Here is a 26,499-nt window from a genome sequence, read left to right on the forward strand (position 1 = left end):
TGAATATAAGGTATTGAACCAAATTAAAGGAGAAGGGCCATGTTAGAATTTGATTATATAGTCTATAGCAGGGGTGGCAAGCACAAGGCCTGCAGGCCGAATTTGGCCCGCCGGACCTTGTAATGTGGTCCGCACAGCAGCCTCCTCATTTTGGCAGGTTAGGATCCCAGTCCCGCGAGCGGTGCGGCAAATTAGCACATGTGCGGCCAGTCAGTCTGAGCACAGGCATAAACATCTACCCCTTACTGTGCCGCTCTGTCTCTGCCCCCGCCTTCACCCCGCCTCCACTCTGGCTTCCGCCCTGTCTCCGCCTCCGCTCTGTCTCCACCCATGTCGGCTTACAATGCCGCTCTGGTCTCCGCCTCCTCCTCCGCCCTGTCTCCACCTCCACCACTGCCCCATCTCCGCCTCCACCACCGCCCCATCTCCGCCTCCACCCGCCTCCCCAGTCCCTCTAGCCAGCGATGCCGGCTTTTTTGCATGCCACTGACTGTGCATAGTGGCAGAGATTGCTGGCAGCTTTTTGGGCATGTTTTCCCCCATCAAGCGGACTGCGTCCTGTGGCTTGTCTTAATAAAGTGTGTGCTGCTATTTTACAGTTATGGTGAAAAAAAAAAAAAGCAAATTGCTGATACTAAACACAGGAGATCCACCCACAGAGGCATGGTACCACTATGCCCAATAAAAAAAAGGTACTTAAGCCCAATACAAAGGGAGGGAGCCGCCTATACAGGGAGGTACCAGAGCTGGGCCAGGTAGGAAGGTAGGAGAGAGTACAGATGTGAGGAATTTTTAGGCGCAATCCTGACCCCTGCACTGTATACGTAGCGCAATCCTGTCCCATGCACTGTGTAATTAGCGCAATCCTGACCCATGCACTGTGTACTTAGCGCAATCCTGACCCATGCACTGTGTACTTAGCGCAATCCTGACCCATGCACTGTGTACTAGGGAAATCCTGACCCATGTGCTGTGTACTTAGCGCAATCCTGACCCATGCACTGTGTACTTAGCGCAATCCAGACCCATGTACTGTGTACTTAGCGCAATCCTGGTCCATGCACTGTGTACTAAACGCAATCCTGACCCATGCACTGTGTACTTAGCGCAATCCTAACCCATGCACTGTGTACTTTGCTCAATCCTGACCCATGCACTGTATACGTAGCGCAATCCTGACCCATGCACTGTATACGTAGCGCACCCGGACCTTTGAGGGTAACTATACTGCTGATGCGGCCCCCGATGAATTTGAGTTTGCCACCCCTAGGTAATTTTTTTTTAGCTGCAACCTATTTAATAATAAACAGGTTTGGCTTCTGGAAATAAAGCAATATAATAATTCTGAGAGGAGAGTATTAAAGAGACTGATTGCTTCTTCGCAGAGATTTGTTAACTGCATTTTTGTAAAGTGACCAATTATGTGCCAAAAATCTGCTATTTCAGTCACAAAACAAAATGAAAAGCAACACATAAAGAACAAACAAAACATATATTTTCACAAAAAAAAAAAAACACACCTTGAAAAAAATTGTGCTTCTTTTCTAAAAGCCTACACCATTTAAAGTGACCCTATGAGCAATTCAAGGCAATTGAAATAACCTAGTGCTTGTAACAACCGATGATGTCTTGCTTGAAAACTGCTTTGTCCTCACTATGAGAGGGCATCTCCAATTTTATGACAATAGTCACTTTATGAGAAGTTGCTAGTTGAGCTGCTTTCCTGTTCTGCTGCTACAGTACTTCCGCCCTTGGGTGTGACAGAGAAAAGTGAATCACAATGCTAATGCAGCCTTGTTTTCTCCCAGTTAAATCAAAGATGGCAGGTATATGGCAGCTACAGTTGTTTCACATCAGCTGGGCATGTCTTAGCAATGGTTTTAGAATGTGATTACTCAAGCGCTAATATGGACAAACTAAAAAAAAAAATATGACTACCGTAATTATAATAAAAAACAGCAGCAACTATTCAAAATGTATTCTGACACCACATAACACAATATAAAAAATCAATAATACTGCGCTAAATTTCCGAAATTACTTCTACACAATAGCCTCCAGTGAATTGTTGAGAAACTATGGGCCTGATCCACAGCCGCCGAGCGCAACTTAACTTTTCAGAGTTAAGTTACACTGCCGCAAATCTCCCAAGTTAGGTGCCGATCCACAAAGCACTTACCTGGAAATTTGCGGCGGTGTAACTTAACTCCGTCTGGCGCAAGGCGTTCCTAATACAAATGGGCGATTCCCATTTAAATTAGGCGCGCTCCCGCGCCGGACGTACTGCGCATGCTCCGTCGGGTAACTTACCCGACGTGCATTGCGCTAACTGACGTCGCTCCAACGTCATTTGCTTAGACGTTAACGTAAATGGCGTCCAGCGCCATTCACGAACGTCTTACGCAAACGACTTAGAATTTCAATTTCGACGCGGGAACGACGGCCATACTTAACATGGCTTAAGAGAGCTAGGGCTGAGCCCTAGTTTTACGCGGCGTAACTCGACGTAAACGACGTAGAATTAGCGCGAGGGGCCCGTCGGAACGTTCGTGGATCGCCGTAAGTGTTCATTTGCATATTCTAGGCCGGCCGCAATGGCCCCGCCACCTAGCGGCCGGCCTAGAATTGCATCCTTAAGATCCGACAGTGTAATTCAATTACACATGCCGGATCTTCTCCCTAACTATGGAAAACTGATTCTGTGGATCAGTTCCATAGTTAGGACCAGGGATACGACGGAGTAACAGCAGTTACTCCGTCGTATCTCTTTTGAGGATTTGGCCCTATAATCTTAAAAATAAAGAAAATGCACATGCATAATAATAAGCAAAAAAGCTTTTGACTGATGAAAGAACGTAACCAAGATTAAAGCAAAAGTAATCCATGCTCTGTGAAGGTCTTTAAAAAAAATTGTGTTGACAGATGATCACCTCCACCTCAGTGTGCAATGCCTGCTCACCTCAATCAGAGACCCACCTTGAAAATGTCAGGTGACCTGTGATTCAACGCGTTGGCAGAAGCCGGTGACAATACTTTTGGTGTCTCGTTATTCTGGATGTATAGTGAGGAGGAGAGCTGTTTTTAATCGTTTTTAATGTGTTTTTTTACTGCGCAAATGTGAGTGCATATATTTTATCAAAAGCAAGTATTTCTTAGCAATCTTGCGCGATGATGATATTTTCATTTACTTTGAGAAATTGAACTTGGAGGAATCAACTGTCTGTCGAAAAGTGTTACAAACCTGGAACCATTAGCTGAAACCTGAGTACTTACGAGCTGATCTCAATCTGAGTTTTGTGAGGATTTTTACTGAAAGTGTCATTAGACCCAAGGGGGACTCTAATTGCGGTGAGCAGGCATTGCACACTGAGGTGGTGGTGATCATCTGTCAACACAATTTTATTTAAAGACTGTCACGGAGCACAGATTATTTAATTTTTGTTACGTTCTTTCAGCAGTCAAAAGCTATGGCAATGGCCTAGCAATATGGCGGGAGAGGGAGATGCAATCTCTGAGGCCGCGTACACACCATCGGTCCAAACAGATGAAAACGGACCGAAGTTCAGTTTCATCGGTCCAAACTGTCCGTGTGTACGCCCCATCGGTCTTTTGTCCTTCGGACAAAAGTTAGAGAACTTGCTTTAAAATCGAACCGATGGACCGCTGTCCGACAGGTCCAAACCGATGGTTAGTCCACAAAAGCATTGGTTCAAAACCTGTGCATGCTCAGAATCAAATCGATGCATGCTTGGAAGCAATGAACTTAGTTTTTTTCAGCACGTTGTGTGTTTTACGTCACCGCGTTCTGACCCGATCGTTTTTTGGAACGATGGTGTGTACGCACATCAGGCCATCAGTCTGCTTCAGCGGTGAACCGATGAAAATGGGCCGTCGGACCATTCTCATCGGATTGATCGACCGTGTGTACGCGGCCTGAGAGTTTTTTAGTTAGGCTTCATCAGGTGCATAAATGACCTACACCTACAGAAAGGACATTAACAACTTTGGTCAAAGCTTCACAGCTTGTTTTATCCTACAGACTTCCCCTAATTGCATAGGCAGTTTTTGGTAAAGATGAACTATGCTTTTAAGAGTGAACTTTCATTATCAGTATATCCCTTTTGTATCCATGTTACTCTTACTTATACATGCTGAGATTTAAGATAAGGAGAGATGCCCTGTACCTTCCTTAGTTTGCTCATAGTTTCAAATTATGTTTCCTTGTGCTCTGCTTATATTAATTTAGTGTGCTGAAGGTTATTTGCAAGCCATTTACTCAAATATAAAGTTTCTATATGTTTTTCTGTTAACAGGGCACCTTTCAACTAAGTGCAGATGGCTGTTGCAACAAATGCATACGTAAGTTAGTTGTTACATTTTTGTTAATGAGTTCCTATTACCTAATTTATACAATACCAATACAGACAATTTGTATGTTTATCCAACATTCTTCGCAATAGTTAAAACATATGTGAAAAACATATTTAGTATGCTTTTGGAAATCACAAATTTCCCCATGTTTTATATCTTAAAGGCTAAGTTCACTTTTGTTCCCCCTTTTTTTTCCTCTAAATTCCAGATCCCTTATGTACCAATATGGCATTAAATTTTCCTTTTTTTGCAAAAATAGAACAGCTTTCCATTAGTTCTACACAGGCTTACCTCACTCTCTTCATAGCTGTTTAAACACATTGCTCAATTACTTCATCCTCACTTCCTGGTCATGACACAGGAAGGAGTTGACTCAGCTGGTTAACTCCTTCCTGTGTCATGACCTAAAGTCTGCCCAGTAAGTAAGGCAGAAGTAATTGAGCAGTATGTGTAAACAGCTATGAAGAGAGTGAGGTTATTCGGTGTAGAATTAATGGAATGCTGTTTTATTTTTTGAATGAAATTTAGAAAAAAAAGGCAAGACCTTTAAAACAGGAAAAAAATTGTTCTTGTGCCAGAAATATAGTTTACTCCTACCTTCCTTTTTTATATGGGAAGAGAAGCACAGGTGGTATCAGCCCTGCCTACTTCCTTTCTGATGGATTACAAAGAAAATAAACTGTTCACGATCCCATCCCCAATCCTCTACATCTCCATGAGCTTAAGAGCACAGGAAGTTGCCAGATCACAAGGCAAAATCAACAGGAATGTTTGTGCTTATCAGACATATATAACACAACTCTTTCAATAGTATAGTTAGCAAACCACAAGGGAGCAATTGTTAGGGTTTACAAGCATTTTAATCATTTGCATAGACTTGCAGAGTAAGATTATGTAAGAGAGGAAGTGCACTGCTGTTTATTTTTTCCATACTGTAACTTAAAGAGGCTTGATCAGTATACTAAAGTTTCCAAGAGAAGGTCTACTTGGAAAGGAGAGCATAAATACTTGTTTTTCCTGCTACCCATGGTGCTGAATGCTGCTCCGCTGCTGAGAAATGGTTTCACGCAATCTGCTGGGAAACCTTACAACTCTCAAAAGCAGGGATGGATTGGCCATTGGGACTACAGGGAGTTTCCCGGTGGGCCGATGGCTCAGTGGGCCTGCTTTAGTGACAGCGGACCGCTGCCCCCCTCCGCTCCTCTGTCTCTCCCTTCCCGCAGCGCTCACCTGGGGGGAACAGAGAAGCAGGGGGAGGACCAGAGGAGCAGGGACGCGGACAGAGGAACATGGGGGAGGGGACAGACAGCTGACTCAACAGCTATGGCCTGGGAGTTTCTCACTTCTGCCTAATCTTGTCCCATAAGGGGGAGCACCGAACTGATTTCTTGCCCCGGGTGAAATAATGTCTAGCTTCCCCACTGGTACTGCCTATAAGAATACCAGTACCAGCCATTCTAATCTAATAAAGTGGAACGGCTAGTGGCTAGTGAAGAGGGAGAGGGAACTTTGGTGGCCGGGGGGGGGGGGCAGGATTTGTCCGGCCGCCATGGGAGAGACCTGTCAAAGTGGGCCAGTCTGGATGTAGTCCAGGGCCAAATTTTTGTCCCAGTCCAGCCCTGCTCAAAGGTCTCCACATCACTGCAGGAGAAACTAGTGAGCACTGCGGGGGACCTACGAGATTGACACTCCTGGATAAGTCCGTTTCCTAGCAGACTTCGGGAGACCATTTCTGCAGCATTCAGCAGTAAGAGAGGCAGAAAAGATAAGCATGTGCACACTTCTTTTACAGGAAGACCTCTTCTCTGAAATGTTAATATGGTGACAGGATGTCTTTAAAGCAAAGAGCAAAATAAACAAATTGGATACATAGACACTTAGTGGGTTATTTACGAAAGGCAAATCCATTTTGCACTACAAGTACAAACTGCACTTGAAATTGCACTGAAAGTGCACTTGGAAGTGCAGTCGTTGTAAATCTGAGGGGTAGATCTGAAATCAGGGGAAGCTCTGCTGTTTTTATCATCCAATCATGCGCAAGCTAAAATGCTGTTTTTTATTTTCCTTGCATGTCCCCCTCAGATCTACAGCAACTGCACTTCCAAGTGCAATTTCAGTGCAATTTTAAGTGCACTTTGCACTTGTAGTTTGCACTTGTAGTGCAAAGTGGATTTGCTTTAGTAAATAACCCCCATAGCCTGCATTTGCACCTGAGCAGAGCATATTTCTAGTGATTTTGAAATGTTTTTTTTTTCCCAGATGCTTTGCATATGTATTTGCATGTTGTGTACCAAGCTTCAGGTGTTTGTTTTCTGAGCTGGGCAGCAGTTCTATAGAAGGAGAAGAATATTTCAGACATAAAAACACGGAAACATGTGTGTGTTGCTTTTTAGCAGACACTCTCAATGAAGTCCATGGGGTAAAAATGGCAGTATGCACTCAAAAAAGCTTATTTACTTTTTTGAATGTAGAGTGACTGAACATACACGCGTGAACACAAACAATTAGAAATAATTGGATTCTACATGTAGAGTATAATCAGGTGTAGGGAAACAAGTAGAAAAATCCTCAAGTGGGAATGGGGGCTTACTGTTTATCTTTCAAAGGATTTGTGATTCTAGTTAGCCATTCTTTTCATTCACACGTCTCTGTCTCCCTGCTTAGCCAGCCAGGTGCCTCCCATATTTTCTGGCTCAGCAATGCAACTTCCTGTGTCAAGCCTCTGCCCCCTGCCTGCTCTATAGAAACTTAATTTCTATCGTTATCATCATCTCAGACCTTTGAACAGGGGCAATGAGGTTCCCAATCGAACCTGTAAACTGAAATCAGGAAGCATTTTTCTAGCTTTGCAAGGTGGTAAAAAAAGGTGTAAATTAAAAGACTAAAAAAGAACTACAAAATAATTGGTACCCAATGGAACCCAATTAGGAAAATGTGTGACTCTTAGGTAAAGGATATGTAAATATTGCATGAAAACATTTATGAATGGACCCATTAGTGGTCCATTTATAAAGCAGCAACCCGTGATTTTCACCAAACATTTACTGGTGGCAAATCAGCCACTGCCACTTAAAACCCGTGGACCTAGAAGATTTACCTGAACTGAATGTTTTGATGATTGTTGGATATACTGTTATTTATATATGCCCCATAATTATATGAATACAAAACAAGTTGAATATTAAAAATATTGAGTTTTGTTTTTAGCTCCCAAACCCTGCAGAGCAGTGAATAACACCATAACGCTGAGTAAATCTGACTGTGAGCTTCAAGAGAATGTTCCATATTGTGATGGTGTTTGCATTACAAAGCCGTGAGTATTATAAATTATTACATACTAGCCACACTGTGAACTTACATTGGGGTCAATTTACTAAAACTGGAGAGTGTAAAATCTGGTGCAGCTCTTTATAGATACCAATCAGCTTCCAGGATTGATTGTCAAAGCTTCATTGAACAAATTGAAGTTAGAAGCTGATTGGCTACCATGCACAACTGCACCAGACTTTGCACTCTCCAGTTTTAGTAAATGAACCCCATTGTCTGCTTACATTAGTACACACAATGTGGATTAATATCCTATGTGACTACTGAGGGGTATACTTAAATGAAAGTGTCTGCAGTTCATCTTTAATTTAGCTACTTGAGTTCAATATTTTAAAGGGATATTCCACTTTCATGGAAAAATATAGTAAATAAAAAATTATACAGCATATACAATTGCTACAAAAGAGACGTTGCATTTCAATGTTATTAAAAATCACCATTCCTTTTTAATCTGCAGCACTGTAATTTTCTGTCAAAGTCAATGCAATATGGCAACCTGGAGGCATTCTGTACACAGCTGGTCTACACCAGGCCTCCACAAATGTAATTCAATCCTTGTGTAATTGGTGCATTAATTTTCTTAGAAGTTTAACAACAGGTCAGAATTAAGGCCCCCCCTCCCCCCCGAAATAGAAATGGAAGTTTTGGTGAGAAACTCCCAAGGGTTATTTACCTTAAAAAGATGCAGACAATGCAGCTTTTTTCATTTCAGATACTCACCCATCTACTAGATCCAGTGTTGTCCCGCTAAGATCCTCTCATGCTATTCTACTGCTTTGTCATGTGCTACCATGGTATCTCTTACGCCACTGAGAGGCCTGCAAGCTCTTCCAGGATCCGCAGGCTGGTCTCCTGATGAAAGGCCGCTAGGCCCGCCCCCCTCCTCCGCTGTTACTTGCACAGTAAAGCCTCATGACATCAGTGATGTACATATCCCAAGAGGCAAAGTAGGCACAGTACATGTAATTTGCCTAGGTGAATGATGTGTTTAGGGGTGGATTGAAACACTTTTTTCTAAAGCAAAAAAAAAAAATCTAAACAGCAAAAAGAAAAATATACATGTATACAGTTGTACATGTAGCAGAGTGGAGGAGAGGTGGGCAACAGGCACTTTAATTTTCTGTCTGAAAATCCATTGCAAAACACAGAAATTACATGAATCAGTTATTCAATTCAGAATGAGTTTGCAATGAGTCTGGTGGAAAAAATAGCTATTTCTTCACAACAACAAAAGATATAAATCTTCTACAAAATCTGTGAAAATCCCAGAAATGTGCATTAATTACCCAGATGGGATAGTCCTCTTTAAGGCAAATCTGACACACATTCTGACATTACTAAATAAATAGATGTTAGATGTCAAAAGGTTTGGCATCTTCTAAGTTCAAGCATTTCTTTAAAGTTGTTCTAAAGCCTAAATTGCTTACCTTATTGCATTGCCTAAAGCAGTAGTGAAAACGAAAATGGGTACCCAGGTGGCCGTTGTCAATTCAGAACACAGTGCACATGTGCTGTTGATGGTACGACTGCTTTAAGTGTGAAAATGTCTGAAGCACCGCATGTTTAAGACAATCACTGTACCTACAGGTAAGCCTTAGTATAAGCCCACCTATAGGTACAAGTTAAAAAACAAAGTTTACAACCGATTTAAGGTAAAACATGTTTAGGTATTAGTATTGCCCCCTCATGCCCCCTTATACTTACCTGGGCTCTCACTCAATCCATCACTGTGCCCATCTGTAGTGGCTCTCCCCGCTCTCACAGGCTTTGTTAAGCTAGCAGTAGCCATTGACTGCTGACAGTCAAATCTGTGATTAGGGGAAGGGCCAAGCCATGCTGTCTGTATCTATGGATACAGGCAGTGTGGTTCAGTATCAAGCCCAAAGGTGCACCACTTTAGGAAGCGGCTTTGTTTGGTGGCACACTGAGAAAAAGTGGACCGTGTAGTGCAGGCGATGGACCCCAGAAGAGGAGAGCCAGGGCTGCTCTGTGCAATTCTATTCTAATGTGTTTGTGTGTGTGTGTGTATATATATTACAGTGGATATAAAAAGTTTACACACCCCTGTTAAAATGTCAGGTTTCTGTGATGTAAAAAAAATGACAAAGATGAATAATTTCAGAACTTTTCCCACCTTTTTATGTGACCTATAAAACTGTACAACTCAATTGAAAAACAAACTAAAACATTTTAGGTGGAGGGAAGTAAAGATAAAAAAAAAATAATATGGGTACATAAGAGTGCACAATCTTAAAACTAGTACTTTGTTGAAGCATCTTTTGATATTATTATAGCACTCAGTCTTTTTGAGTATGAGTCTATCAGCATGGCACATATTGACTAGGCAATATTTGCCCACTCTTCTTTGCAAAAACACTCCAAATCTGTCAGATTGTGAGGGCATCCTCTTCAGATACCTCCACAGATTTTTAATTGAATTGCTCTGGCGGGGCCATTCCAAAACTTTAATCTTCTTTTGTTGAAGCCAATTATTTGTTGATTTGGATGTATGCTTTGGGTCATTGCCATGCTGGTATTTGGAACTGTTCATAATTCCCTCTACCTTGACTAAGGCCCCTCCCTGTTCCAGGTGAAGAAAAACACCCCCAAACCATGCTTCACTTCATATCTTTTGGAATTATGGCCAAAAAGTTAAACCTTGGTTTCATCAGACCATAACACATTTCCCACATGCTGTGGGAGACTTAAGATGTGTTTTTGCAAAATTTAGCCAGGCTTGGGTGTTTTTCTTTCAGAAGAAAAGTCTTCAGTCTTCCCATTCTACCCCATAGCCCAGACATATGATGAATACCGGAAACTGTTGTCACCTGTACCACACAGCCAGTACATGCCTGATATTCCTGCAGCTCCTACAGTTTCTGTAGGCCTCTTGGTAGCCTTCCTGGCCAGTTTTCTTCTCGCCTTCATCAATTTTGGAGAGACTCCAGTTCTTGGTAATGTCACTGGTGTGCCATATTTTCTCCACTTGATGACTGTCTTCAATGAGTTCCATGGTATATCTCATTAATTATTGGAAATTATATCTTATTGGAAATTATTTTGTACCCTTCTCCTGACTTATATCTTTCAACAATGAGATCCCTCTGATGCTTTGGAAGCTCTATGCTGACCATGGCTTTTTCTGTAGGATGCGACTAAGAAAATGTCAGGGAAGACCTACTAGAACAGCTGAACTTTATTTGGGGTTAATCAGAGGCACTTTAAATGATGGCTGGTGTGTACTGACTCCTATTTACCGTGTGTTTGAATGTGATTGCTTAATTCTGAACACAGCTACATGCCCAGTTAAAAGAGGGTGTACACACTTATGCAAACACATTATTTTATTTTTTATTTTTACTTTTCCCCCCAAAATATTTCAGTTTTCAATTGAGTTGTACAGTTTATAGGTCACATTAAAGGTGGAAAAAGTTCTGAAATGATTTATCTTCCTCTCATTTTTTTACATCACAGAAACCTGACATTTAAAGAGTTGTGTGTAGACTTTTTTTTTTGAAAAATATTTATTGGATTTTTTACAGTACATTGGATATAAGTAAAGTAAGTTCGATTCATATACAGCCATGTACTGTATATATTTAAAAAAAAACACGAAACAAGGAAAAAAACAATCAAACCAATAGCACAGTAATTACCTGTATAACAATATTCCAGCACCTAGAGGATGTGGCAGTATCAAGCCTAGGAGTGGAAGCTACGCTTAGAGTATTAGAAATGATAAAAAAAAAACAGTAACCTCTGACAGTAAACTGACTGCAGAAGTGGCGATGGGTGAAGTTTATAGCCAAGGGTATGAAAGAATCATGAGCGTCAAGGGGCCTCTAGTATACAGTTTAATGGTTCAGGGTGGCAGAAATGTAGAGGGGTCAGATAGATTGGATACTTTAAGGTTGCCCAAGGAGTTTGTAAGGTCCCGTTTCAGATACCAATCTGTATAGCGGAACGGTTGCATGAGTTTTTGCAGATCCTTTTGGGTGAATGAGTGTTCCATGAATTCACGCCATCTCGTAAAGAATCGTGAGGTGGAGCAAAAGTTCAATACAATGGTGTCCAATCTTTCCAGATAGAAAAGGGACAAGTGTGTAGACTTTTTATATGCACTGCGTGTGTACTGTATGTATGTATGTATATACAGTCAGGTCCATAAATATTGGGACATCAATACAGTTCTAATCTTTTTGGCTCTATACACCACCACAATGGATTTGAAATGAAACAAACAAGATGTGCTTTAACTGCAGACTTTCAGCTTTAATTTGAGGGTATTTCCAAATCAGGTGAACGGTGTAGGAATTACAACAGTTTGTATATGTGCCTCCCACTTTAAGGGATCAAAAGTAATGGGACAATTGGCTGCTCAGCTGTTCCATGGCCAGGTGTGTGTTATTCCTTCATTATGCCATTTACAAGGAGCAGATAAAAGGTCCAGAGTACATTTCAAGTGTGCTATTTGCATTTGGAATCTGTTGCTGTCAACTCTCAATTTGAGATCCAAAGAGCTGTCACCATCAGTGAAGCAAGCCATCATTAGGCTAAAAAATAAAACATCAGAGAGATAGCAAAAACATTAGGTGCGGCCAAATCAACTGTTTGGAATATTCTTAAAAAGAAAGAACGCAGCGGTGAGCTCAGCAACAACAAAAGACCCAGAAGACCAAGGAAAACAAATGTGGTAGATGAGTGAAGAATTCTTTCTCTGGTGAAGAAAACACCCTTCACAACAGTTGGCAAGATCAAGAACACTCTCCAGGAGGCAGGTGTATGTGTGTCAAAGGCAACAATCAAAAGAAGACTTCACCAGAGTGAATACAGAGGGTTCACCACAAGATGTAAACCATTGATGAGCCTCAAAAACAGGAAGGCCAGATTAGAGTTTGCCAAACAACATCTAAAAAAAGCCTTCACAGTTCTGGAACAACATTCTATGGACACGACAGATGAGACCAAGATCAACTTGTACCAGAGTGATAGGAAGAGAAGAGTATGGAGAAGGAAAATAACTGCTCATGATCCAAAGCATACCACCTCATTAGTGAAGCATGGTGGTGGTAATGTCATGGCATGGGCATGTATGGCTGATGTGACTGCTGACAAAAGTAGCAGGATGAATTCTGAAGTGTTTTGGGCAATATCTGCTCATATTCAGCCAAATGCTTCAGAACTCATTGGATGGCGCTTCACAGTGCAGATGGACAATGACCCGAGGCATACTGCGAAAGCAACCAAATCGTTTTTTTAAAGGAAAAGAAGTGGAATGTTATGCAATGGCCAAGTCAATCACCTGACCTGAATCCGATTGAGCATGCATTTCACTTGCTGACAAAACTGAAGGGAAAATGCACCAAGAACAAGCAGGAACTGAAGACAGTTGCAGTAGAGGACTGGCAGAGCATCACCAGGGATGAACCCCAGCGTTTGGTGATGTCTATGTGTTCCAGACTTCAGGCTGTAATTGACTGCAAAGGATTTGCAACCAAGTATTAAAAAGTGAAAGTTCGATTTATGATTGTTAATCTGTCCCATTACTTTTGGTCCCTTAAAAAGTGTGAGGCACATATACAAACTGTTGTAATTCCTACACCGTTCACCTGATTTGGATGTAAATACCCTTTAAGGGGGGGCGTGGCCAGCAGCCGAGGCGGATGGCTGTGTAAGGAGAGAGCTCCGTGAGACCCGCTCGAATCCAGCTCCATCCAGCGACGCAGCAGCTATTTTTGGGCATCATCCGACTGTCCCTTACCTCGGGGAACCCAGACGCAGCCATGGGGAAGAGAAAGAAGGAGAAAGGGCCGAGGAAATTGACGGACTTCTACCCGTCGGCGAGCACGCCTAGGCCGCAAGATGGCGCCGAGGCCTCGGACTCGCGTTCCGGCCTGCACCTCAGTAGCGGTGACGGAGCAACTCCACCTCGCGGCCAAGGCTCCTATCCTCCACATACCATCAGCAGAGTCTCATCGCCCGGCACATCACCCATACACAGCCCGCAAAAATCGGCGCAGAAAACGTCCTCATCCCACAGATATGCAGGTGAGCCAGGGGATGGGTGTAACTCACAAAATAGCACCAGTGACTTTGTGGAGCAGATTAATGAATTCCCCACTACAGGCCAACCCCTTAGTGATACAGTGATGAGGGACATGTTGATTACACTCAGAGGCTCCCTGCATAAGGACATGATGCTATGTGTCACCCAGCTAAAAAGTGAGGTGTCTGCCATTGGGGATAGAATCAGCCATGTTGAAGACAAGATGGGGGACTTCACTACAGCCCACAATGAACTAGTGGATGCCCACAACGATGCTGAGGGAGAAATGCAAGCCCTAAAAGAGAAATTAGCAGATTTGGAAGACAGGTCGAGAAGGAATAACATAAAGCTGAGGGGGGTGGAGGAGGCCGTGACCCCAGCGGAGCTTCGGCATTATGTACAGGCCTTCATAGCAGCCCTGCTTCCTGATGCTTCTACTAACGAAATTATAGTGGACAGGGCTCATAGGCTCCCTAAGCCCAAATACCTGCCTGAAGGGGTACCAAGGGATGTCATAGCTCGGGTACACTTTTTCCACGTTAAAGATGACCTCATGAGATTCACCCGGAAGAATCAGCCCCTGCCAGGCCCCTACTCCAACATTAGTGTCTTTGCTGACCTGTCCAAACACACCATGATGGCGCGCAAAAATCTATCCTCATTTACCAAAATACTGCAGAATCACCATATCACATACTCCTGGGGCTTTCCGACCAAAATACTGGTTACCAAAGAGAATCGCACATATGCGATTACCAATATTGAAGATGGAATTGTCCTGGCCAAAAAATGGAACCTGCTCCCAGAGGAAGCTGATGTCCCCACACAGGATCAAAATCTCCCAAGGCTATCCCCTGAGTGGCGTCAGAAGTGACACTCCACACCTTCAAATGAGCATTATCCTGCTCCCTTCTTCCTTTCTCACTGCAGTACTATGCATTGCCTTAAAAGTATGAACACCAGAGTAGCTGGCTCTGGGTCTCGGGGAGACGTACCCCCCTATCTCCATTGCGAAAATGCTCGCACCTAGTGGAACTGTTCGTTTGTTTTTCACGTTTTTGTTCAAGTTATTTGTTTTATTTTTCATTTTTACTGTACCAAAGGATTCCCACACTAGGAAGGATCTCCCTTCAGAGAACTTGCTAACCACAGACACCTTCAGCATTTCAGAACTTTTACAGCCTTGGAAAAGTGGACCAACAGCACCATCTTCAGGTAAACTTAAAGCACTACATCTGCATACAGAATACTCCTCACCACACATGGAGCATCCCTTATTGTTACCACCATGACGATTTCAATAGTATCCATGAATGTACATGGTCTTAACAGCCCCTTTAAGAGATCTTCCATGTGGTCAGAAATGGCCAAACTTAAAGGAGATGTGATATGCATCCAAGAAACACATTTTATGACTTCTAAACAACCTAAGTGTTCACACAAGGCCTATCCACACATCTTTCAATCCACTGCCCCTGTCAAGAAAAGAGGTGTTCTGTTGGCCATTAAACATACTGTGGCGTTTAAATTGCACGAGTTAGTGTGTGACACGAACGGAAGATACATCATCCTGACCTGTGATCTGAATAATGCAACCTATACCTTGGTTAACCTATATGCACCGAACAGGAGGCAACCGAGATTTTTGAATTCTCTGCTGAGGAAAATTGAAAAAATCAAAAAAGGATCTCTGATTCTGTGCGGTGACTTTAACTGCATACCTGATCAAACTTTGGACTGTTCTCAACCGCAGGTCTCATGCAGAACAGAGATTCGATCCCTTATCCACAGCCATAATTTATATGACACCTGGAGATGCCTTCACTCCTCAGAAAGGGACTACACCCACTATTCCTACCCCCACCGGGCATACTCCAGGATTGACCTGATCCTCTCCGACCTACCTCTTCTACAAAGGACTTTGGAGGTCAAAATACACTCTATAACGTGGTCGGACCATGCTCCTGTGACCATCCTGTTGCAGGACGGCTATCCATCCGCTCCGACCTATTTGTGGAGGAATAATGTTGAGTTGCTTTCCAACCCTGTCTTGACGGATGGAATTGGATTGCAACTTAAAGAGTTTTTTGCTATTAATGACAATGATGACACTTCTGTGGCCTCCCTGTGGTGTTCACATAAAGCATTCAGTAGAGGCATTTTGATCCAGGCTTCTGCCAGGCAAAAGAGGAGGAAGGCAAAACAGTTGAACGACTTGCTAGAGGAGCTTAAAACCCTAGAATCCCATCACAAACAACAACCTACCCCCACTCTAGAAGACAAACTATTTCTATGTAGACACAACCTTCGCATATTACTAATGGCCACTCACCAAACGTACTTACGAAGGTCTAAGGCAACATACTATGCCCACGGCAATAAAGCAGGGAAAGTCTTGGCAAGATACATAACTAAACGGCAACAACAGACCAAATTACCCTACATTAGAGATCCACATTCTAATGACATGGTTAATCACCCGACACATATAGCAAACGCATTTATGAAATACTATAGAGATCTTTATAATCTCCAACTAGACCCACTCACCACGCAACCCACCGAATTAAATATTAACTCATTTCTCAATGCAATCTCTTTACCCTCATTAAATGCCGAGCACTTAACCACACTCAATGCCCCGATCACCCTTACAGAAGTCACAGACACCATACATGCCCTTCCTAATAATAAATCTCCAGGTACAGACGGTTTCTCGTCAGAGTACTATAAGGTTTTCTCTCCGATTCTAGCTCCGTCCTTATGCGCCTTGTTTAACAGTGTTGCCTCCTCCTCTATATTTCCTGAAGAAATGCTACAAGCAACTATTGTAACATTGCCTAAACCAGGGAAGAAGCCCGATACTCCACAGAATTTTAGACCTATATCTCTCCTTAACACAGACCTTAAGGTCTACGCGAAGATTATAGCGAATAGGTTGGCCAATATCACTCCTTATTTAGTAAAGTCGGATCAAGTGGGATTTGTTAAGGGACGTCAAGCCCCAGATGGCACTAGGAGACTATTTAATCTGATCAGCCTATTGGAAAACAGGAAGACACCAGCAGCTTTTTTAGCCCTAGACGCAGAAAAAGCTTTTGATAGGGTGCACTGGGGTTATCTCAGTGCTACCCTACAAAAATTTGGCCTGCAAGGCACCATCCTATCAGCAATTTCTGCACTATACACATGCCCCTCGGCTAGGGTCTTCTCGTCCGGCGCCATCTCCGATCAATTCCATATTACAAATGGCACTCGTCAAGGATACCCGTTGTCCCCTATAATCTTCACCCTGATGATGGAACCCCTGGCCGAGACTATCAGATCCAACCTAGACATATCAGGGATTAAGGTAGCGGGAGACATCCATAAAATTGGTCTCTTTGCAGACAATGTAGTCTTGACAGTGACAAATCCGGCTTCTTCCTTGGCAAAGGCACAAGAAATATTACAGCAGTTTGGTGCAGTATCCTATTATAAATTAAATATCACTAAATCCTGTATCCTACCCATTAACCTCTCTAAGTCAATGGTGGCATATCTCAAAGAAAGATTCCCATTCCAATGGATGACTAACTCCCTAACATACCTGGGTATTAAATTGATCCATCCCTCTAAACAAACATACAAGATGAATTTTAACTCACTTCTCGCAACTATCAAAACGGACCTAGAACATATCACAACATTTGAAATGTCATGGCTAGGCAGAATAGCAGCACTAAAAATGACACTTCTCCCCAAAATCATTTACTATTTTAGGACCATCCCTGTGGTGATTCCTGAGGCCTTTTTTTCACAAGTTGAGAAGATGTTCAGGAGGTTCATATGGCAGGGTAAGATGCCTAGAGTGACGTTTGCCACAATTCAAAGACATAAATGGGAAGGAGGTATAGGGTTCCCCACTCTACGAAATTACTATAGAGCCTCAATCCTAGACCAAATGAAGGCGTGGTTTGAACCAGCTCCCTCCAAACTTTGGGTTAAAATAGAAAAGGCAACTGTCAGAGGAAGGGACCTTCCGGCACTACTATTAGCTAAATTGACGAGCCTACCGTTACCACAAACTGTTTTGCCTTCTATTGAGACCACACTCACAGTTTGGGGGAACATACAACCCCACATTGACCCTACGACCAAAAATAAACGCAGAATTACCGACCTTGCAATCATTGAACACCTGATACCTGACCTAACAACCTCCTCATGGAGACAGGACGGACTAACAACCGTCCAAGGGGTATTGAATAGACATCCGCCCACACATATGTACTCTTTCACTAGACTGAAACACTTCCAACATTCACATTCGAATTTAACTTTTGAACTCCCTATAGATATCTGGTCATATCTTTGCACATCCTATGATAAACCTAGGGGACTATCTTGGTTTTATGCCCTTTTACAACATAGCAAAAAACTTACTAAGACATCACACATGACTAACTGGGAAAAAGACTGGGGCCACACATTCCCACTTGATGTATGGACAAAGGCGATTAAACTGACGTACAGATATACCCATTGGGATAACATGCTAAAAATCCTACATAGGTCCTACCTCACGCCAGTTAGACTGTCATTGATCTTCCCTTCCGAAACTTGCCTCTGCTGGAGGAAATGCGGAACCAAAGGTAATATCTTCCATATACTATGGGACTGTGAACGCATTCGTACATATTGGAACGATGTATTTAAGTTAATGTCATATGTCACAGGTATTATTGTGTATCCAACACCTCCTCTAGCTTTAATGAATATTTCGATTACTCCCATACCGGTCTCATTAAGAAGCATAGTGATACATATTCTAATAGCTGCCAGATTAACCCTTACTTCAAAGTGGAAAACTGCCCAGGTTCCCAAGCTAATCGAGGTAATACAAAGAGTATCTACACAACACTCATATGAAAAATACTTTTCCATTCAGTCTGGCAACTCCCGCTCTTTCCATGAACAATGGCTACCTTGGACTTCTAAATTTCCTGATTAAGTCACTCCGCTCAACTGTCTAATGACAACCAATAGGGGATCATTTGGTACAGACGTTTTATGTTTTATGTTTTATGTGTTAATATTATTATTTTGTTCTCCCCTTTTTTCTTTTTTTGTTACTCTTTAATTACTTTAATGAGTTCTACAATCCATATCATAATGTTAAAAATGATATGGGTATACACATAGTGGTTTCGGCCTTTGCTTGTGGACCCGCCCACTTGGGTCCGGCCTGCGGGCAATGGTCTATCGCTCTGAATAAGCACTAAAAGAAACATGCCTTATTACAACAATATTTGATTGATTTACCTAACATGCTTCAGGTTACTAGCTTTTCCCTTTGTAGGGGACCGTGGCTCCACATTGTGTAGTAGGACGCGCGGTCTCCGACCCTGAATTTTCATTTACAACATGTAGTAACTTCTTTTTGGATATCACACAATATATTGTTATTACTAATTGACTATCTTCTGTGGACCTGTGTGTCCTCTTTTTGATGTCTTGCCTATGATATGTTCCTTTTTAAAAAAAAAACAATAAAAAAACAATTGAAAAGTAAATACCCTTTAATTAAAGCTGAAAGTCTGCAGTTAAAGTACATCTTGTTCGTTTCATTTCAAATCCATTGTGGTGGTTTATAGAGACAAAAATATTAGATTTGCGTCGATGTCCCAATATGTATGGACCTGGCTGTATGTGTGTGTGTATACATATTTAGTCATATAAGTATAAGTATTTAGTCAGCCACCATTAAAAAAAGTGAGAGAGGCCTGTAATTGTCATCATAGGTATAACTCAACTATGAGAAACAAAATGTGGAAACAAATCCAGACAATCACATTGTCTGATTTGGAAAGAATTTATTTGCAAATTATGGTGGAAAATAAGTATTTGGTCAATATCAAAAGTTCATCTCAATACTTTGTTATATATTCTTTGGACCTTGATATGCTTCTTACAAAGCCACTCCTTCGTTGCCCGGGTGGTGTGTTTGGGATCAGCCAGCCATGTTTCATCTTCAATGCCCTTGCTGATGGGAGGAGGTTTGCACTCAAAATCTCACGATACATGGCCCCATTCATTCTTTCATGTACACGGATCAGTCGTCCTGTTCCCTTTGCAGAGAAACAGCCCCAAAGCATGATGTTGCCACCCCCATGCTTCACAGTAGGTATGGTATTCTTTGGTTGCAACTCAGCATTCTCTCCCCTCCAAACACGACAAGTTGTGTTTCTACCAAACAGTTCTACTTTGGTTTCATCTGACCATATGACATTCTCCCAATCCTCTTCTGGATCATCCAAATGCTCTCTAGCAAACCTCAGAACCATGCACTTCTCCTCACTTCCCCTCTCACTGACACCAATCCTGGGGATTATTATTATTGCCACTAAAACCAACGTTGGGACTTATTTTTTACCACTTTCTTTTTAGTATACCGCAAGGTCCCTTAGCAAAGTGCAAAAGATTCCAATCCCTCAAAGTGATGTTCCCTTAACTATTTTTAAATGTTGGTAACCATGCAGGGGATAGGATCCCTGAGCTACTTCTTGTCAAACAGATTCATATGCCAAGTTCACTCTCCCTGCACAAAACGTTCTGCTTATGTCCTCCCTCCACTGGCCAAATCCCCCCCCCCCAGCATATACAATGGGGGTTATTTACGAAAGCCAAATCCACTTTGCACTACAAGGGAAAACTACAAGTGCAAAGTGCACTTGAAATTGCACTGAAAGTGCACTTGGAAGTGCAGTCACTGTAGATCTGAGGGGGGCATGCAAGGAAATAAAATAAACAGCATTTTAGCTTGCACATGATTGGATGATAAAATCAGCAGAGCTTCCCCTCATTTCATATCTACCCATCAGATTTACAGCAACTGCACTTTCAGTGCAATTCCAAATGCACTTTGCACTTATAGTGCAAAGTGTATTTGCCTTTTGTAAATAACCCCCAATGCTTACTACTTAAATTAGTAGTAATTGTTATATTTATGCATGGGGGAGGGGGGGTGTTACTAAATGATCTGCCCTGGTGTCAATTATGCTAGGAACTCCACTAGATGGTGACACCACTGTATTTTCTAACTGTAAATGAGAAAGTGGTTTGACTGACTATACAGGTTGTGCTGTTTGGTGAAGGTGTATCAATCGCCTAATGATTGGACACAATTACAAATCTATATGTAGCACTACCCCCGGAGGAGCTGCTGGTTTGTTTTGGGTCTAGTGGCTCAAAACCCTCCCTTGGCACAACTGGTAAAATGGGAGTTGTGGACGCCAGTAAATTATTGGAGGGCACAATATCCTGTAACACTACAGCAAATTATGCAAGTCAGGCCTTGTACACACGATCAGTCCAAACTGATGAAAACGGACTGAAGGCTGAAGTCTGATGGACTGATGGTCTGATGTGCCTACACACCATCAGTTCAAAATCCGATCGAGTCCAACGCGGTGACGTAAAACACAACGACATGCTAAAAAAACGAAGTTCAATGCTTCCAAGCAGGTACCCACTCCCACTTCTGCTTCAATCACCTTAGGCAATTGTAAGAGGAAGTTCTCCTTCCCCCTCCCTCTCAAAGTCTTTTGGGAAACATGACAGGTCCCAGAAGACTTTAGGACCAGTCACAGAGTGGAGCGACACTCGCGCATGCACAGTGGACACCTGGCTGTGAAGCCGCAAGCTGTCACAGCCAGGGGTCTAAGTAAAGATGTCGACACCAGTGAGGAAGGACGCAAGGAGAACACAACTAGGGTGAGCACAGCACTGGATCATGGGACAGGTGAATTGATGTGACTATAAATAGTCAGCAGCTACAGTTTTTGTAGCTGCTGGCTCTTACTTTTCATTTCAGAAACTGGAGCTCTGCTTTTAAGCTTCATTGAAAATTTTCAGATTGTTGTCATGTATCTGCAACTATATTTTCACTGAGCAATTTCTTTCTTTGCAGAGTTCCCATGTTATCTTCAGGCAAGGGAAAGGAGTGTGTGTGTTGTGGTATACTGAACTCAATTATGAAAATCGTGAAACTAAAGTGTCCTGATGGAAGAACAATTGACTATAAATATGAATATATTGAACAATGTGGCTGCGAAACTCTGCTGTGCAAGAATCCATAGTTTTTGAGATGTTTACAAAAAAAAGCACACTAGAAATGCAAGCAAATACAAAACTCATGCTGCTTGTCGCTTTTTATACATTTCCTATTCTTTAAGCTACTTTCTTGATAGGTGATTTTAAAGTTTGGGCTGTTTTACATCATTCAATCATAGTCTACTGTGTGCGCCTTCAGTGTGTTTAATTCATACTTCAGCAAACTCCTTCACATGATTGCAGATACACCTTTCTCCAAAGCCTTTGGACTACTTTTTATGTAACATTATCTCCATGTGATCCTGAAATTAACAAAACCTTATCATTGCTTCACTATACATTGGTAACAGCTAGTGATCTGTGATTAGGTGAATAGGTGACCATTAACACTATATTCATAGATAAATATGAATTTCAGATTTTAGATTACTAATTAATAAAAACAAACTACAGTATATAAACATGTAAAATTGTGCAAGCACAGAACATGAAACTATGTTCCCAAAATATTTAACATTCATTCCGATTTGATTTCTTATCAGCCTTAACCTCCCTGGCGGTATGATTCTGTCAGAAAAAACATGCTAAAAGCGGTACCATTATTTGCAAGGAAATTTGGCGTTTTATATTGTAGGTCTGTAATTTTTAGAAATAACTCACTTAAATCTGACCAAACAAGATTCTAATAGGCATCCCGGGTATGACATTTTTTTAAAAACAAAATTATAAATTATAATATAATAAATAATTATAAATAATTATAACAAATAATAATATAATTATAATAAAAATTATTCAATAATGTAATCAAATCAAAATCACTGAAATTTGCTCAGTTGCAGAATTGTCGCTGTCATTATTTTTTTTTTTTTATGACGAATTTCCCCACAAATCGCTATCGCACAATTCTGCAAGTGATTATAATTTATTATCGCTGTTTTTTAGCTGATCTAAAACTATTTTTGACATAAAGGGACACTTTTGGTTGCTATGGACAATCTACAGTTTGCAGGGAGAAAGAAACGTTTTTATTATATAAAATGACATGCATGACACAGGACAGACCACTAGGGACAAGGGGGGTGTGTTTTTTTTACATACAGTACTGTAATCTATAAGATTACAGTATACTGTATGTAAGGTGTTTGTTTACTTTTTTGAATTTGGCGCCGTTCTCCGTCCCCGTGCGTCGTAACGTCGCAGGGAACGGAGATCGGCGTCACACGGAGGCACTGTGTGAATCGAGCGAGGTCCCACTCGCTCACACAGCGCGGTGGCATCGCTGGATCCAGGGACAAGGTAAGTAACTTTGCCTGTGGATCTAGCGAGGCAAGCCCGAGTCTGACTCGGGGTTACCGCTCGCAGCAGGAAAATCTAACCCCGAGTCAGACTCGGGAATACCGCCAGGCAGGTTAAAGAGGAACTGCAGTCTGCTCATATACTTTGTAATAAAAAACATCTTTGCCATTCTGAAGCTTCCCCCAACCACTTTGCATATTATTTTATATATACTGTGATTCTGTACTTGCCAGATAAGCTGCAGAAATCTCCCTCCACTGAGTCTGGCTGCAACCATATTAACTGTGGGCAGCTGAAGCTGCTGCCTGTTCACTTCCTAGATTTTACAGAGGCACACCTCTAGCTCTGCAGCTCAGCAGCACTCATTTGATCCTTTTATGGCTCACCCCCTCCCTTCCTGGCAAACTCTCATGAGAGTGAGAGAGAGCTGTGCATGATGTCATAAGCCTAGGCTTTTTATCAGACAAGAAACAGGAAGTGGGTTGTATAAGATATTTACTAGCAGAAAAAAAATGTTTTACTATTCAAAACAAAAAGGGCAGAAGATTTATTAGATGGAAAGATGAAAAAATGACTGAAGTTCCACTTTAAATTTATATGTAGACCAGAGTTAAAGTTAGTAGTTATAGTCATTTCTGCTATGGCTGGAACAAATTTCTCTTGAAATTAAGCTACAATTACAAAATACTTGCAATTTTAGTTAACAAAAAGTATGGCCACCAGCGGCAGCCGATGTTATGGAAATTGGCAGCATAGATATTTAGCTGCTTTGTTAAGGATCACATTTTCCAACTGCTCAGCCTTTTAAAATTCTTATGCCGCGTACACACGATAATTTTTCAGCCTCTAGAAAAAACAATGTTTTTTCCAACTTCATCATTAAAACGACGTTGCCCACACACGATCGTGAAAAAAAAAAAAATGCTCTAGCAAAGCGCGGTGACGTACAACATGTACCGACGGCACTATAAAGGGGAAGTTCCATTTGGATGGCGCCACCCTTGGGGCTGCTTTGCTGATTTCGTGTTAGTAAAAGTTTGGTGAGAGACGATTGGCGCTTTTCAGTCTGTTACAGCGTGATGAATGTGCTATCTCCATTACAAATGCTAGTTTTACCAGAACGAGCGCTCCCGTCTTATAACTTGCTTCTGAGAATGCGCAGGTTTTTCACGTTGTTAAAGCCCACACACGATCATTTTTTACAACCCGAAAAACGACATTGTTTAAAACGTCGTGAAAAAATAGACATTTTTCAGAACCCGAAAAATGCTCTGAAGCCCACATACGATCATTTTAAATTATATTTTTTAAAAACGTAGTTTTTTACAACCCGAAAAATAATCGTGTGTACGCGGCATTAGGCAATCGGTTCGCTGTCACTAGTGGCAGGCATGTGGTGGAAGATTTTTAAATGTATGCAATGAACATATAGTTTAAGCCATATTTTAATGTTTCTAAACCATCCTTTGGATATTTCAGATGTATTGTGCCCATGTTATGTTACATATTGAGCTTTGGAGAAACTGTAATTTTGAAATTTCACATTCAATATGATGAATAAATCAGATTGCATTTAAATCATAGGAAAATCATTCATTGGAATTGTGAAAAATATGCATAGCTTTTTCAACATGTAATAAAACTGACTGAACTGAGACTCAAATGTTGTCTTCAGACCATGTATGTCATACATATGAACCTATCTTAATTGGGATCGGTATATAGTACCGGCAGACATTGTTTAGGGTTCAAGAATAATGGAGGCCCCATTTTGTCATGTAAACCTTTTTAGAGATTTCGAGTGAGTAGGCAATTATGGAAGCTAAGGGTCTAAGTAACCAGCTGTAAAGCATTGAAATACGTTTTTGGGGGTCACTGCCACTTGTAAACCTCTATTATGTGAACAGGTGTAAGTATTGGGTATGTGTTGGAGAATTGGGCTCTTAGGGCAATACCGCAACCCAAGGTAGCAAAATAGCATGAAGTGTAAATTCATCCTTCAGGCGATTCTAAACCGCTGGATGTGGGTTTTTTTTACTCTGGAAGTTAGGCATAATGTGCTAGTATGCATTGCATACTAGTACATTATGTTAAACTTACCATAAAACAAAGCCCTCATGTGCCGCAATGTCAGATCTGGAGGCTGTTTACATCCTCACCCATCTTGCTTGCGGGTTCGAGGACTCCGGCTCTGTGACTGTCTGGAGCAACAATGACACCACTCCCACGCACAGGAGCCACCGATTATGGCACAGGGCTTTGAAGAAACAGCATGGGTGGCCGTTCCTTCACAGCGCATGTGCCATTGATGTCACTGGTAAATATCTCCTAAGCAGTGCACGTTTAGGAGATATTTACACTACTATAGGTAAGCCTATTTATGATTGGATTTATCTACGTGACTAAAATGAGACAATTGAGCTGCAAGATAATATAGGCTAAAGTGCAGCATGTCCTAAAGAGGTCAGATTCTTTAAAATGCACCAAAATAGTTTGTCTGCTATTGTCCCAGACAAAGTACTGAAGTATGGTGTCCATAGTCTTAATGAATCGAAGGAGGTAAATATACAGGGGAATGCAAGAGAATATACAGAAGATCATCTTAATTAAAAAGATTCTACCCATCACTCCTAAAGGAAGTTGGGCCCATGTTTGAGTTTTGGCTTTTAGTAAGGTGAATAGGGGTTCAATGTTCAACAATATGTAGTCTGACGGGGATCTGTTGACATGCACCATAGCTCCCAACTGTCCCTGATTTTGAGGGACTGTCCCTGATTTGGAGCAATGTCCCTCTGTCCCTCATTCCTCCTCATTTGTCCCTCATTTTGGTCTGATCTATATAGTTGTATATAAAATGCACTATTTATCTTTCAAAAAGTACTTCCCAGTGCTAAACCTTTCATCCAATTTCTAAATTACTTCATTTTTACATTTTAAAAGCCAATATAAAGGAATAGTAGTGGGGAAAAAAATACCATGGTGGATTTAATTAACCTTTTTTTGGTTAATTCTCCTTTAAGGGGGTGTGGCATGTGGGTGTGTCCTATGCCTACATACATTTGTTAGTAGGTGTCCCTCATTCCAATCTCAAAATGTTGGGAGGTATGCATGCACACCCAAGCATGTTAAAGAACTAACTCTCATAGGAGGGTGGAAACTCATCTATAGGAAGAATATGGAATTTATCACAATTGATTTTTAAATCAGAGTATTTTCCATATTACTCAATGGTATGTAGAACAGATAATAGTGAGGGGCCATAATCTTCCAAATAAACAAACATATCTGCAGACCAATAGTCGCACACACAACCCTCATATACTGAAATTTGATCTAATGGAGATATCAAGGGTCTCTGAAGC

General features: G+C 41.6%; 1 protein-coding gene across 1 annotated transcript in view; it reads left to right on the forward strand.

Moving 5' to 3' along the window:
• LOC120916793 (mucin-2-like) overlaps positions 1-22,379 on the forward strand; it is a 105,978-nt gene extending 83,599 nt beyond the window's left edge. The window contains exons 11-13 of the mRNA XM_040327729.1: positions 4,314-4,359; positions 7,579-7,684; positions 21,696-22,379. Coding sequence (XP_040183663.1) covers positions 4,314-4,359; positions 7,579-7,684; positions 21,696-21,864 — 321 coding nt within the window. The 3' untranslated portion in view covers positions 21,865-22,379. The remainder of the gene's footprint in view (positions 1-4,313; positions 4,360-7,578; positions 7,685-21,695) is intronic.
• Positions 22,380-26,499: the final 4,120 nt, after the last annotated feature.

Source organism: Rana temporaria, chromosome 11, assembly GCF_905171775.1.
Source record: "Rana temporaria chromosome 11, aRanTem1.1, whole genome shotgun sequence".
NCBI lineage: Eukaryota > Metazoa > Chordata > Amphibia > Anura > Ranidae > Rana > Rana temporaria.